This window comes from Oncorhynchus gorbuscha, linkage group LG16 (genome assembly GCF_021184085.1).
Source record: "Oncorhynchus gorbuscha isolate QuinsamMale2020 ecotype Even-year linkage group LG16, OgorEven_v1.0, whole genome shotgun sequence".
NCBI classification, from domain to species: domain Eukaryota; kingdom Metazoa; phylum Chordata; class Actinopteri; order Salmoniformes; family Salmonidae; genus Oncorhynchus; species Oncorhynchus gorbuscha.
The window spans coordinates 59392576-59406154 of record NC_060188.1 but is presented as its reverse complement, the minus strand read 5'-3'; the positions used below and the strand labels follow the sequence as shown (position 1 = coordinate 59406154).

Below are 13579 nucleotides of genomic sequence, written 5' to 3'. Positions count from 1 at the left end.
TTAACAGGAAGCCAGTGTAGAGTGGCTAGCACTAGAGTAATATGATCAAATTATTTGGTTCTAGTCAAGATTCTTGCAGCCGTGTTTTGCACTAACTGAAGTTTATTTAGTGCTTTTTCCGGGTAGCCGGAAAGTAGAGCATTGCTGTAGTCTAACCTAGATGTGACAAAAGCATGGAGTAATTTTTCTGCATCATTTTTGGACAGAACGTTTCTGATTTTTGCAATGTTACGTAGATGGGGAAAAAGCTGTCCTTGAAACAGTTTTGATATGTTCGTCAAAAGAGAGATCAGGGTCCAGAGTAACGCCGAGGTCCTTCAGTTTTATTTGAGGCAACTGTACAACCATCAAGATTAATTGTCACATTCAACAGAAGATCTTTTTGTTTCTTGGGATCTCTGTTTTGTCCAGGTTTAAAAGTAGAACATTTGCAGCCGCCCACTTCCTTATGTCTGAAACACAGGCTTCCAGCGAGGGCAATTTTGGGGCTTCACCATGTTTCATCGAAATGTACAGCTGTGTGTCATCTGCATAGCAGTGAAAGTTAACATTATGTTTCTGAATAACATCACCAAGAGGTAAATTATATAGTGAAAACAGTAGTGGTCCTAAAATGGAACCTTGAGGAAAATCGTAATTTACAGTTGATTTGTCAGAGGACAAACCATCCACAGAGACAAACTGATATCTTTCCGACAGATAATATCTAAACCAGACCAGAACTTGTCTGTGTAGACCAATTTAGGTTTCCAATCTCTCCAAAAGAATGTGGTGATCGATGGTATCAAAAGCAGCACTAAGGTCTAGGAGCACGAGGACAGATGCAGAGCCTCGGTCTGACGCCATTAAAAGGTCATTTACCACCTTCACAAGTGCCGTCTCAGTGCTATGACGGGGTCTAAAACGAGACTGAAGCGTTTCGTATACATTGTTTGTCTTCAGGAAGGCAGTGAGTTGCTGCCCAACAGCTTTTTCTAAAATGTTTGAGAGGAATGGAAGATTCGATATAGGCCGATTTTTAGTTTTTTATATTTTCTGGGTCAAGGTTTGGCTTTTTCAAGAGAGGCTTTATTACTGCCACTTTTAGTGAGTTTGGTACACATCCGGTGAAAAGAGAGCCGTTTATTATGTTCAACATAGGAGGGCCATGCACACAATTCACCTTTCAACAGGACAATAATCTAAAAAACTAGGCCAAATCTACACTGGAGTTGCTTACCAAGAAGACAGTGAATGTTCCTGAGTGGCCGAGTTATAGTTTTGACTTAAATCTACTTGAAAAGCTATGGTAAGACCTGAAAATGGTTGTCTAGCAATTATCAACCAATTTGACAGAGCTTGAAGAATCTCGAAAAGAATAATGGGCAACTGTTGCACAATCTACAGTAGGTGTGAAAAGCTCTTAGAGACTTACCAAAGAACGACTCACAGCTGTAATTGCTGCCAAAAGTGTTTCTACAAAGTATTGACTCGGGTGTAAATACTTATGTAAATAAGATATTTCAGTGTTTCATTTTCAATGCATTTACTAAAATGTTTGAAAAAATAATTTAGAAAACCCACATGTTTTCACTTTATCATTATGGGGTTTTGTGTGTAGATGAGTGCGCATTTGATCCACTTTGAATTGTCTAGCACGACAAAATGTGAGGGTATGAATACTTTTTGAGGACACAGTATATGCAGACTCAAACACACACTTGAGCCGTTCCATAGAGGGCTTATAGTACTCTCTATCACCCTCCCCCCCCCCCCCCCCTCTTTCTGTGTGTGTCTTACACACACACTCGCTCTCAAGCTGTTCTATGGAGAGCCCATTCTCTCCCACTCCTGCCCAGTCTCCATCTTTAGCGGAGCAGACAGACTGTGTGTGTGTGTGTGTGTGTGTGTGTGTGTGTGTGTGTGTGTGTGTGTGTGTGTGTGTGTGTGTGTGTGTGTGTGTGTGTGTGTGTGTGTGTGTGTGTGTGTGTGTGTGTGTGTGTGTGTGTGTGTGTGTGTCCACAGAGCCCAGAGCTAGTTGAGCTGGTGCAGGCAGGGCCTCAGTCTCACCAGAGCTGTGCACATTAATAACATCAGCCTAGCACCATGACAGGCCCACAGAGAGAGGGGAGGGAGGAGTGGAGCGTAGGGGAGGGGGATTGAGAGAGAGCGAGGGGAGGTGAGACGGGGAGAGAACAACAGAAGAGGATAGATGAGAGGAGGAGAGAAGGAAGAGGAAGAAGGAGATGATAGGAGGAGAGAGATGGAGGTAGTATATTAGAGCGTATCTGTTGGGAGAAGAGGGGGCTGTGTGTACAGTATGTGTATGTACACGAGTGATGGGAGGAAAAATCCATACAGTTACATATCGGGATATTATTTTTGATGATATATTGTATCGTTTTGACATTGCAATATTATTTTTGCTCTAGTTGGCTGTTCCGGCAGCAAAACTCTATTTTTCACTTGTTCTCCATCTTCTTTTTAGATAGGGCGCTGGTTTTGTTTTCAGCACTTTTCTTTCCATTACTGATCAAAACTTACTGATCAAAACTATTCTCATGGATCGCTCTCTTGTCCCTCTGCAGCAGACATATGGTCGGATCGCTATAAAAACAATACCGAATCACAATATATATAAAATCATGAGATTGGCAATACATATCATATCGGCACCTAAGTATCATGATAATATTGTACCTTGAGGCCCCTCGCAATTCCCATCCCTGTCCATGTAATTTGTGAGAGTGTCTGTTTCTGCGTATCTGGGGATTTATGGGAGTTGAGCTCGGGATGCATGTCTTCAGGGGCTCCAATGAGAAGCCACAAACCCTGATAGCAGTCAGCCCCATTTCCTCAACCGATAAACGTCAGGTTTGTTCACGCCTATCCCCCCAACCCGTCACACGCGGGTTGTGTGTGTGTCCCATCCAGATACCCGTGCAGTGCTGTGACATGGTCTCGGGCGCGCTGGCAATTGCCTTTGACGACGGTGGTAGTTTCTGCTCGGCCGGAGCCCCTTCGCTTCCTGGCGCCCTGATGTGTTGTGATTTGGCATCGTGCTAGGGATGGGCCTTTTCTCTCTCTCTCAATTCTGTCTCCTATCTCTGCTTTGCTTACTCTTTCTCTCGGTCTCGCTCTTCTCTCTCTCCTCTCTTTCTTACTGCTTACTGCTCTCTGTCTGTCTCTCACTCGCTTTATGATATGCCACAGCCCATGTCCCTGCACTCATCACCATCACACCCAGAATGGCTTGCTGTCAGATGAGATATCCTCCTCTCCTTCTGCTTCTGCAGAACAGGGACTGGCTAATGAACACCACACACACTTTTCCTCTAAGTTATTACATTAGGACTGGCGAGCCATCCCAAAAGAGCCTATTTATAGTGTTCTACAATGCTACGAAGGACGGCACAGGCGGACCTTGACAATATTGTTGCAAACCCCCACGGTGACACTGTAAGCAGAGCACCGGGGCTGGAGCAGTATAAACACAGCACTGGATTGATAGAGAGATTCAGCAGCAGATCATGACAGGCCTGGCAGCAGAACACATTCTGTGGTGTGTGTTCGGTTTTACTATCCTTGTGGGGACCAGGTCACAAGGTTAGTAAAACAAGGAACATTTGGACAAGATGGGACATTTTGCCGGTCCCCACAAAGAAAAAGGCTATTTTTGGTTTAGGGTTAGGGTTACAATTAGGGTTAGGGGTTAAGGTTAGGTTTAGGGGTTAGGGATAATAGGATTTTGAATGTGAATCACTTGTTTGATCCCCACGAGGATAGTAAAACGTGTGTGTGTGTGTGTGTGTGTGTGTGTGTGTGTGTGTGTGTGTGTGTGTGTGTGTGTGTGTGTGTGTGTGTGTGTGTGTGTGTGTGTGTGTGTGTGTGTGTGTGTGTGTGTGTGTGTGTGTGTGTGTGTGTGTGTGTGTTGTAGCGCTAGCCGGACAGAACTGGAGCGTTTCACTCCAGATGTTAGTGAGAGTGCTATTTTGGGCGAGCACATCAGCGGGGCAACAATACTTTATCAGCACTATGCTATTTCTTCCCTCTGAAGACATGTTGATGTCTTGTTGTCTATGTCGGGAAGAATGGGGTCATATGGAGAGTTTGTATGTGTGATATATCCCGCCCCATTCATGTCACTGGACTTTGTAACCTGGCACATAGGAAAGTAATGGTTCAGGGAGTTTTGACCAAAATGTTACTTTACTAAATGTTACTTCCTGCATTGGTTGTGCTGTGTGGATGAGTGTTAAGGCTCCAGCAGTATCTTTGTCTCCTGGGTCTGTGTGGTTCTTGTGGGTGGAAACTGTATTAAAAGCAGAGAGAAATATTGTGACGAGCAGCCCGGCCACAGCAGTGTGAAGAATGGCCGCGTTATCATGGCCTTCTATTCTCCTCCCACACACACACACACACACACACACACACACACACACACACACACACACACACACACACACACACACACACACACACACACACACACACACACACACACACACACACACACACACACATTACACACACAGAGCGAGAAGAACCAAGCCCCGGGGGCCATTTTGCCTCTCCAGTCGCAGAAAGGTTAAGCAACTCCACCAGAAGAGAGAGAGCAGTGAGTGAGTGAGTGAGTGAGTGAGTGGTGGTGAGTGAGTGAGTGAGTGAGTGGTGGTGGTGGTGAGTGGTGAGTGGTGGTGAGTGAGTGAGTGAGTGAGTGAGTGAGTGAGTGAGTGAGTGAGTGAGTGAGTGAGCGAGCGAGCGAGGAAAACAAACATCTCCAAGCCGACATAGACTGTGCTGAAAGAGAGAGGGAGGAAAATGAACATCTAATGGGCTAAATCTGTGAAATGTCGTGCTGGCCCAGGGGGATTGGGCTGGGAGAAAGGGGGCACAGGATATGAAGGGAAGAGATGGAGGGGGAGAGGGATAGTGGTGAAGAGGAAAGGATTACCAGAGACTCGTCCGGCCACAGAGCCTGACCGGAGGGGTTAACAGCTCATTTCTGACAGGCGTTGGTGATGGAAAGGTCAGAGGGGCAGAGAAGAGAGGGCCCCGGCTCCTAGTTCAGTCCAGAAAACACACACATACCTCCAGCACCGCTATAGGCGTCATCTGCACAACTTTGGTTCACTCTAGTTTAAGTCAGCTGAGGTGGTGACATTTTAATGTCAGCTATCCGGGTTCAAAATGCATCCAGGGTGAGCTCAACGGATTAAACCATATTCAGCACATTTGCATTGTTATGATTTACGCTTTTTGAATGAGTTGTAGAGTAATTGTGGAGCCCCCAACACCTTGACCTCCCAAAGTCGCTGGGAGTCTTGTTCATAACTTCATGACATTTGAGTTCCATATTCAACACTTGAGAGCTGTGAATTTAAACTTGAATCCAAACCCCTGAACTTGAACCTGTGGCCATTAGCTAATGTATTTTGGAGAGAGAAAGCTACCACTCTCTACTACTCAACCCCCCTGTCTGGGAGCCCCACCAGACGCCAAGGCAGGAAACCCTTCAGGAAAGGGGATATTGGAGGTTGTCAGGTGTGTCCCGCTGCTCACACTCCGTCCTTCAGGACTTCATTAATCAGCGTGTTTTCACAGCAGAGCCCATCTTAAGGCGCAGAGGGCAAACACCTTGGAGTGGATTCAAGAGGCCCAGGCCTCACCGGTCCTCTGTAGTTTGGGGTCAGGGCCAATACCGTGTGAATACGGTTCACTGTGGCTCACTGTACACAGGGAAGGGAGATGTTTGTTCTCTCTCACTGTGGTCTTACTAAGGTTTTACCGCGATCAGGTAGTGGACTACTGTGTGGGGATGTTGTGGGTTCCCAGACCTCGGCACGGTTGCAGCCAAAGGCAAGTTCCGTACAAAGTGCTGCCTGTCTGCTCTACATCCCTGAGTCTCAGCCTTAGATTCCTGATTATCAGGGATTCCTGATTTTCCGACATACTCATTTGCATTCTTCGGTTAGGGGGGGGGGGGGGGGGGGGTTGTGCATCGGTGCCATGACTACAGATCACACGCTGGTAATGCATATAATTTTCCCCTCTAAACCTAATCACTGATCCTCCACTCTGCGTTACAGCAGCATTTCCTTTCCCCTAATTCTCAAATCCAGAGGTTTTTAATAATACTTTGCATCTGTACCTTGATTGAACTATCAAATTCCAAAGCTATTTGGGTTGCATTAGTATCAAGAGCAGCACACACTGTTTATACCTGGCTATCTAGTTAATATCTGAATAGCGACTGGTTGGGAAAGCTTTTCCCTTCTATTTCTCTCCAGCAGCTTTTCCTATTGGATTGTGTTGTCCAAATGCAGAATGTTTTGAACAGTGGAGGAGAGGTAATGTTATATGATCTGAACTGCAGGCAGGGTGTTGTATTGGCCCATGTGTGTCGTTTCCATCCACAACACTATTTGTTTATTGCCCTATATCTCAATCAGCAGTATCGGTACGGCATTGCAATGTTTTATAGAAGCAGTTGATCTCCAGTGTATTATTAATAACAATGCATCTCAATGATAATCTCCGCTCGTTACAAATATGCCATGCACTTAAAATGTGACGGGAAACCCAATTTACATCATTTAAAAGCATTTAAACGTTATTATCTGTAATTAGATGTTGCCATTAAATTAAGCATGGCAACATTTGGCTCCACTCGGCGTGCCAGCGGTGCCACAGCCTGAGCCTGCATAATTGTAAGGGGGCCCACTGAGAGGAGACCGTTATCTGGAGCCCTGCAATTCTGACTGGCTAGGGTAATTAAAAAAGAACAAGGGTAGAAGTACCACCGTCGTCCCAACACACACTCTCACACACTTGCAATTGGCTGGAGTGAATTTAACACCTGTTCCCCTATTGCCCAAAAGTGAATATCAATGTCAAATTCAAACGTGCACATTCAGTTCGAATCCTATTGGGTCACTATGAACACCAGTCCAGTGGCTGGCGGAGGAGCATAAAGTGGGGGATAATACTAACCCTCGGAGCGTCCCTTTAACCCTGGGGTTAAGCATGGAGAGATGTGAATAAACACCGAAGCCGAAAGCCATTTGTGAGCTTGAGCCCGGCGCTAAACATAATGGAAAAATATGATATGAGATCAGTGTGTATTAAGACGATATTAGTGTAATCCCTCTGTTTTACGGCAGGGCTTGTCCGCATGGCTCAGGAAGGGACCCAGTGGCAGGGTGGGAGACTGCAGGATTAGGGTGTAATTGAGAGGGGCTTAATGGGACAGGCCAGGGGGAAAGGCAACAAGCAGCAAGCCAACTCTGGAGGACGGCCCGCACTCTCTCATATACACACACACACACACACACACACACACACACACACACACACACACACACACACACACACACACACACACACACACACACACACACACACACACACAGTAGGAACATATTGCACAGTAAGAATCCAGTCATGGATGTAAATATACATTGTATACACGTATACACAATTGTGTGGAAATGCACCTACAGAACGTTACAGGGCATGCAAACACTCAGTCCCACTCGTGATCACTTCTCTTGTTGCTTGTGTGCCAAGCCTATTGTTGTTTGCCTCCTTGTTGAGTGCGTGCCTCTTCTTCCTGCAGGGCCAATGAGATTGAGGTGGTGATGTCAGACCTGGAGAGAGCCAATCAGGTGAGTTCCTGGCTCTTTTTAACACCTCTTCACAACCATCCTATCAAAGGATTCAAACAGACATACTACTCTTACACCCTTTGGCCTTAGTTTCAATGTATCTGAATAAGCGGCTTGATACAGGAGTTGCTCTGTTTCAAATGCATTCCAAATGTTGTTCCACAAAGTATGTAACATACTGAAGTATGAGATAAATATCATATGAGAAAGGAAATATATCTAAGTGAAACTAGCCTCTTGAATAACAATGAAGGCACACAAAGACTGCACTATTAGAGGCTCTGCAGTGTGACTAATCTGGCGTTGCCTCTATCTTTGGCCTCCTTTAATGTATTTCTCCATGTTTTTCGCCCAGACACATCACGGTGGTGATTAGACATTATTTACACTGAGACGACCCTTTGATATCAGCCAAGAAGTCAAGGCAAGATAATGCGCGGCAGTGTAATTACTCTATATGGGCTTTGGGTCTGCAGTTGAAAACGATCGCCGTAGCCGTTACCGTGTGATCTTGTTTATATCAGATTAGTTAGAATGTGAACGCGTTCCGTTTGTGTGTGTCATCCAAGCAGGTTGGCATGGAGTTAATGTTGACTGCTGGAGACCAGGGACTGATTCACAAGACTGCAATTATTTCCTTAACTATAGACTTATGAAGACGGTTAAGCAAAGTTGCTATTCCTCAAAAAGGTTATTGGAAATGTTCTTGCATTATTTCTTATGTTTCCAATTAAGTACAAAGTTCAGAAGAAATTAGATTCTTGAAAATGAAGTTAATGGATTTCTTCTTGGAAATGTTCTTAATTCCAAGATGGCTAAACCCTCATCTTAAACTCAGGGCAATGAGAGACTAAGATAATAAAAGCAATTGAACATGTTTCATTCACTCACACACTTCATCTGAACGTTTCAGAATTGATTATTTTAAACCCAAAACATTTTTTAGAGCAGTATAATATCAGTAAGAAATATGCTAACATGATTGCTAGCTAGATAGCAAGCTAGATTGGTTGCCTAGCAAAATGATCTGAAGAAGATAGTTAAGAATTTCGTAAGAAAATATTTGAGAAGTTTGTTTTTCTTACAATCTTAAAACATTTTTGAGGAGTTGTACTTACGAACTATCTTTTTAAGAATAAAAATAAAAACATTTTTGTGTTTTGAAATGTTTTGTGAGTCTTGGCCCAGGTAGAAATAAGCCAGTCACTGATGTTGATCTATTAGCTCAGTTGGTGAGGTGATTAGTTGTCAGGTGACATGGTTGGAACAAAACCCTGCAGTACCTGAAACACTCCAGCACCAGGATTTCCTTTTCGTACAGGTAGGTCTTCACTTAGCAGGGCTAACTCAGTCATTTTCAACTGTAGCCCACTATGACATGCCAGTTATGGCATGCCCGCCCTTCACAAGACAGATGAGGGCCCCATCCCGCAGTACAGAGCAGAGCAGTACGGTGTCGTGCCGTCAGCTGTACCACTCTGGGCGCGTGTCTCCCCTTATCAGCTGTCATGCTCCCGTTCTTCTCCTCACCCGTCTGTGGATCCGCACTGTGTGTCTGTGTGTGCACACGCACTCGCTGTCACTTTGTTCTTGTAATCACCCGTCTCATCCGCCTCGGCGCAGCAGACGCACACTCCTCATATCTGCTATCAGAGAGACAGAGTGGTGGTGGGGGGGGATCGCTGGTGTCAGCCTTCTACAGACGACACTTCATTCACTCTCCTCCCAATGACTGGGCAAGTTGCAGTGCCATTCCATCACGCTATAAATGGTGTTACAAGCACTTCCAATCATGGACACGTAGCTGTGTATCAGTGTATATGCGAGAGACAATGGAAGAGAAACATGTTTCTGTAGTGCACACTGTTAAATGGTATTGTTTGAAAGTATATTTATAATGTATGGGTATCTGTTTTCATCACATTTCAGTATACATTAGTCTGCGCCTACACTTAAAAGTAAAATCTCCCTGAAGGTTTTACTGTGTGTCTGCTGACCTTGTTTTTCTCTGGCTACCACGTAATTAAAATGAGCCCGCTGATTAGAATTTGTAAATAGAATCACCCAAAACAATTATTTGTCATTATATTAAATGGCGCCCTCATTACCAAACTTTTGGAATAACTTAGCCGCCTGAAAAATGTTAAATCTCCATAATTCCATAAAGATGAAGGCTTTAGCGCCTGAGATATCTAAAGGTTGAATGTTTAAGCACCTTCAACATGTAATGAGCCATTAGGATGCCTTGTGTTCTTCTCCCCCTTGTCTTCTTTTGTGGGTCAGAGATTGATGGAGGGGGGTATGCATGTATTACACAACCATGACAGACAAATCGCTGTGGGTCTAAATTCTGTACTTACTGTTCTATCTTGGAACTGGAGACGTGTGTGTGTGTGCGTGCGTGCGTGCGTGCGTGCGCAATTCAAACTGTAGCACAAATCATAAATAAATGTCTATCAAACAAACATGTAGGTTGTATTAGCAGATCTCAACTTAACTTAGATTTGGTCCTTGAAGAATGGCTTGAGACCTACAGTGTTGTATCTTATGTGTTGTATCTTATGGTATCTTATGTATCTTATGGTTGTCTATAGACGGCACTTGACAGAGAATGGTGTGATAGTAAGGAAACTTGACTCTCTCTCTTCTTCAGAGAGCGGATGTAGCGGAGAGGGAAGCAGAGGCTCTTCGGGAACAGCTGACATCCGCCAACAAGTCTCTCCAGCTTGCCACACAGATCCAGAAGGCCCCTGACATGGAGCAAGCCTTGGAGGTTCTGTCACGTTCCAGTCTGGAGGTGGAGCTGAACGCAAAGGAGCGGGAGGTACTGCACTTGGCTGAGGACGTGCAGAGACTGCAGGCCAGCCTGGCCAACGTCCGTGAGAACTCGGCCTCGCAAATCAGCCGGCTGGAGCAGCAGCTCAGCACCAAGGAGAGCTCACTCAAGGTCAGACCTGTCACACCACCTCCAGGGGTCCTGGTTATTCCCATAACACTGAGGGCCCATGGTTAGTCCCATAACACTGAGGGCCCTGGTTAGTCCCATAACACTGAGGGCCCATGGTTAGTCCCATAACACTGAGGGCCCATGTTAGTCCCATAACACTGAGGGGCCTGGTTAGTCCCATAACACTGAGGGCCCATGGTTAGTCCCATAACACTGAGGGGCCTGGTTAGTCCCATAACACTGAGGGCCCTGGTTAGTCCCATAACACTGAGGGGCCTGGTTAGTCCCATAACACTGAGGGCCCTGGTTAGTCCCATAACACTGAGGGCCCATGGTTAGTCCCATAACACTGAGGGCCCTGGTTAGTCCCATAACACTGAGGGCCCATGGTTAGTCCCATAACACTGAGGGCCCATGGTTAGTCCCGTAACACTGAGGGCCCTGGTTAGTCCCATAACACTTCGGGCCCTGGTTAGTCCCGTATATTAGTCAGTAGGCCTAACCACACTGTGTGCCATGGTAAGAAAAGCTGCAGTTGTCAGTAGTACTTTATAATGTGTCCATGTGCATCCCGTTAATGCATTTGGATATTGTGTACAAGATAAGCTCTACCTTTCAGCTTGAACTCAGAAAAACAGTCATTTACAAAATGAAACATGTCAGGACCCTCTGACTAATGCATAGCCCTGAACCCTCTCTCCCTAAACGTCACAGTGGTTTTCTGAACTCTGCAGGGCACCTCACACAAGACTCTACATTTAGGACTTGACTGACACGTCTTTGTATCCATGGAGACTGAACAGACATGTCATGCACAGTGAGCTTTATGCACAGAGACTGTAGAGCAGGGGTTGGCAACAGGCGGCCCGCGGGCCAAAACCGGCCTCAGTGATTTATTTTTGATATATACAATTAGGACTTTTGTAGTTGCCTACCTCTGCTGTAGAGCTTCTCTATTGGAATTTGTCACGACAAGTGTAGCTGCACGGTGATGTGTTTTTAGACTGCAGAAAGACAAATGAGTAGAGTTGTTATGTACATGTTCCAATGCACTGAGCTATCTACAATGTGCACATGCTAATACACTGGGACTCCTCGAACTTATTCTACATTTACATTTGAGTTATTTAGCAGACTCTCTTATACAGAGCGACTGTCTGTCTCACGTAAGATAACTAGGTGACACAGCCACATCACAGTTGTAGTACATTTCTCCTCAATAAAGAAGTCAGCAAAGTCGGTGCTAGTAGGAAAAGACAAGTGCTAGTTTTTTTTGTTTGTTGGGGGGGTAAGATACTCTTTGAAGAGTATACATTGACTCCCCAAATGTTTGCTTCCCCATGCATTGGTCCTCGCTACTTTGAGAGTAACGAAGTGTCTCTCTCTCCACTCAGCAACTGGAGGAGAAACTGCAGGAGCAGGCAGACTACGAAGGCATCAAGAAAGAGCTCAGGTTAATTCATTTTCCCTCTGTCTGCCTTTCCTCCCCTCAGCCACAGGCGTCAGTTCAATAAACCATCCAAATTAACCAGGATAAATTCATTCCGAGCCTAAACTTGTGATGACACCGGTGCAAGTATGTAAGACGTGGCTTCGTCCAAGGTCGGGTCGGTACGGATTCACTCTAAAGCCATTTGGACACTCTGCCAAACCACCCTCAAGACTATCATTAACCTTTAGATTTAGCCCTTGAATGTGGATGCGTAGAGTCCGAGTATTATTGGCTAAGCACTGGCAGTGCTTATCAGAGAAGCTAGTTTGATAGGACAGTGGGCCTTTACGTTCAACCTCTGTTTGCCAGTGCTTTCTTATCTGACTTGGATGTTTTGGGTTCTGGAGATGGGACGCTAACATGGCTGTGCTGTAGACTCATTAAAGGGGTATGTACTGGGATGCTAACATGGCTGTGCTGTAGACTCATTAAAGGGGCATGTACTGGGATGCTAACATGGCTGTGCTGTAGATTCATTAAAGGGGTATGTACTGGGATGCTAACATGGCTGTGCTGTAGACTCATTAAAGGGGTATGTACTGGGACGCTAACATGGCTGTGCTGTAGACTCATTAAAGGGGTATGTACTGGGATGCTAACATGGCTGTGCTGTAGACTCATTAAAGGGGTATGTACGGGGATGCTAACATGGCTGTGCTGTAGACTCATTAAAGGGGTATGTACTGGGATGCTAACATGGCTGTGCTGTAGACTCATTAAAGGGGTATGTACTGGGATGCTAACATGGCTGTGCTGTAGACTCATTAAAGGGGTATGTACTGGGATGCTAACATGGCTGTGCTGTAGACTCATTAAAGGGGTATGTACTGGGATGCTTTCTCCCCACATGTGGGTTTATTGACATGGTCTTGTTTCTTTTAAAAGTAGAGCTACTTTTAAAGGTAACTCTTTTGAAACCATTGATTGCAGTTGGGAAATATATTGTGTACGGTAGCTCAGTAAATTACATTTGTTAAAATAAAAAAGGTTGAATAAACCAAGGAAATCTGTTATGCTAAATGTCATTTTTAATCTTCACTCATTAACAACATTCATGTCCGTGGCTTGTATAAGCTCTAGCGTTTCTGGTCTGGCATCTCAAGACGGTGAACAGTTTCTTCCGTTGTTTGGTGTTGTGTTGTGTGTTATCTCGGTCCAAGCCAGTAACAAGAAGGCTGACAATGTTAAGTTTGGCAGATAAGATAATTGCCCATGTTTAGGGAACTGGGGCGTTGTCTTGCCAGGATTTAACAATCTCCGCTCATCTGAGAAAGGGGCCGTCTGGACATTAATTTGGTAACTGGATTTTCAGGCATTATTTTCCCAATTGGAAGAAGTCATAAAGGTAGTATCAGTGAATGGTTCTGTTTGTGAGAGTTTTTCGAGCCACTATGATGGTCAGCCAAAGAGCAGTTTGTGTGAATTTGTATTGATATCCCGCCTGGAATCCCAAGGGGAAGCATTCCTCTCCTAATAGACCAAAGTGTCTTTATT

General features: G+C 45.0%; 1 protein-coding gene across 5 annotated transcripts in view; it reads left to right on the top strand.

Annotated features, from left to right (window-relative positions):
• LOC124000837 (homeobox protein cut-like 1) overlaps nucleotides 1-13579 on the top strand; it is a 266011-nt gene that overhangs the window by 205090 nt on the left and 47342 nt on the right. For all 5 annotated transcript variants that reach the window (XM_046307490.1, XM_046307488.1, XM_046307489.1 and 2 more), the window contains exons 9-11: nucleotides 7598-7646; nucleotides 10300-10593; nucleotides 11988-12046. In XM_046307490.1, coding sequence (XP_046163446.1) covers nucleotides 7598-7646; nucleotides 10300-10593; nucleotides 11988-12046 — 402 coding nt within the window. The remainder of the gene's footprint in view (nucleotides 1-7597; nucleotides 7647-10299; nucleotides 10594-11987; nucleotides 12047-13579) is intronic.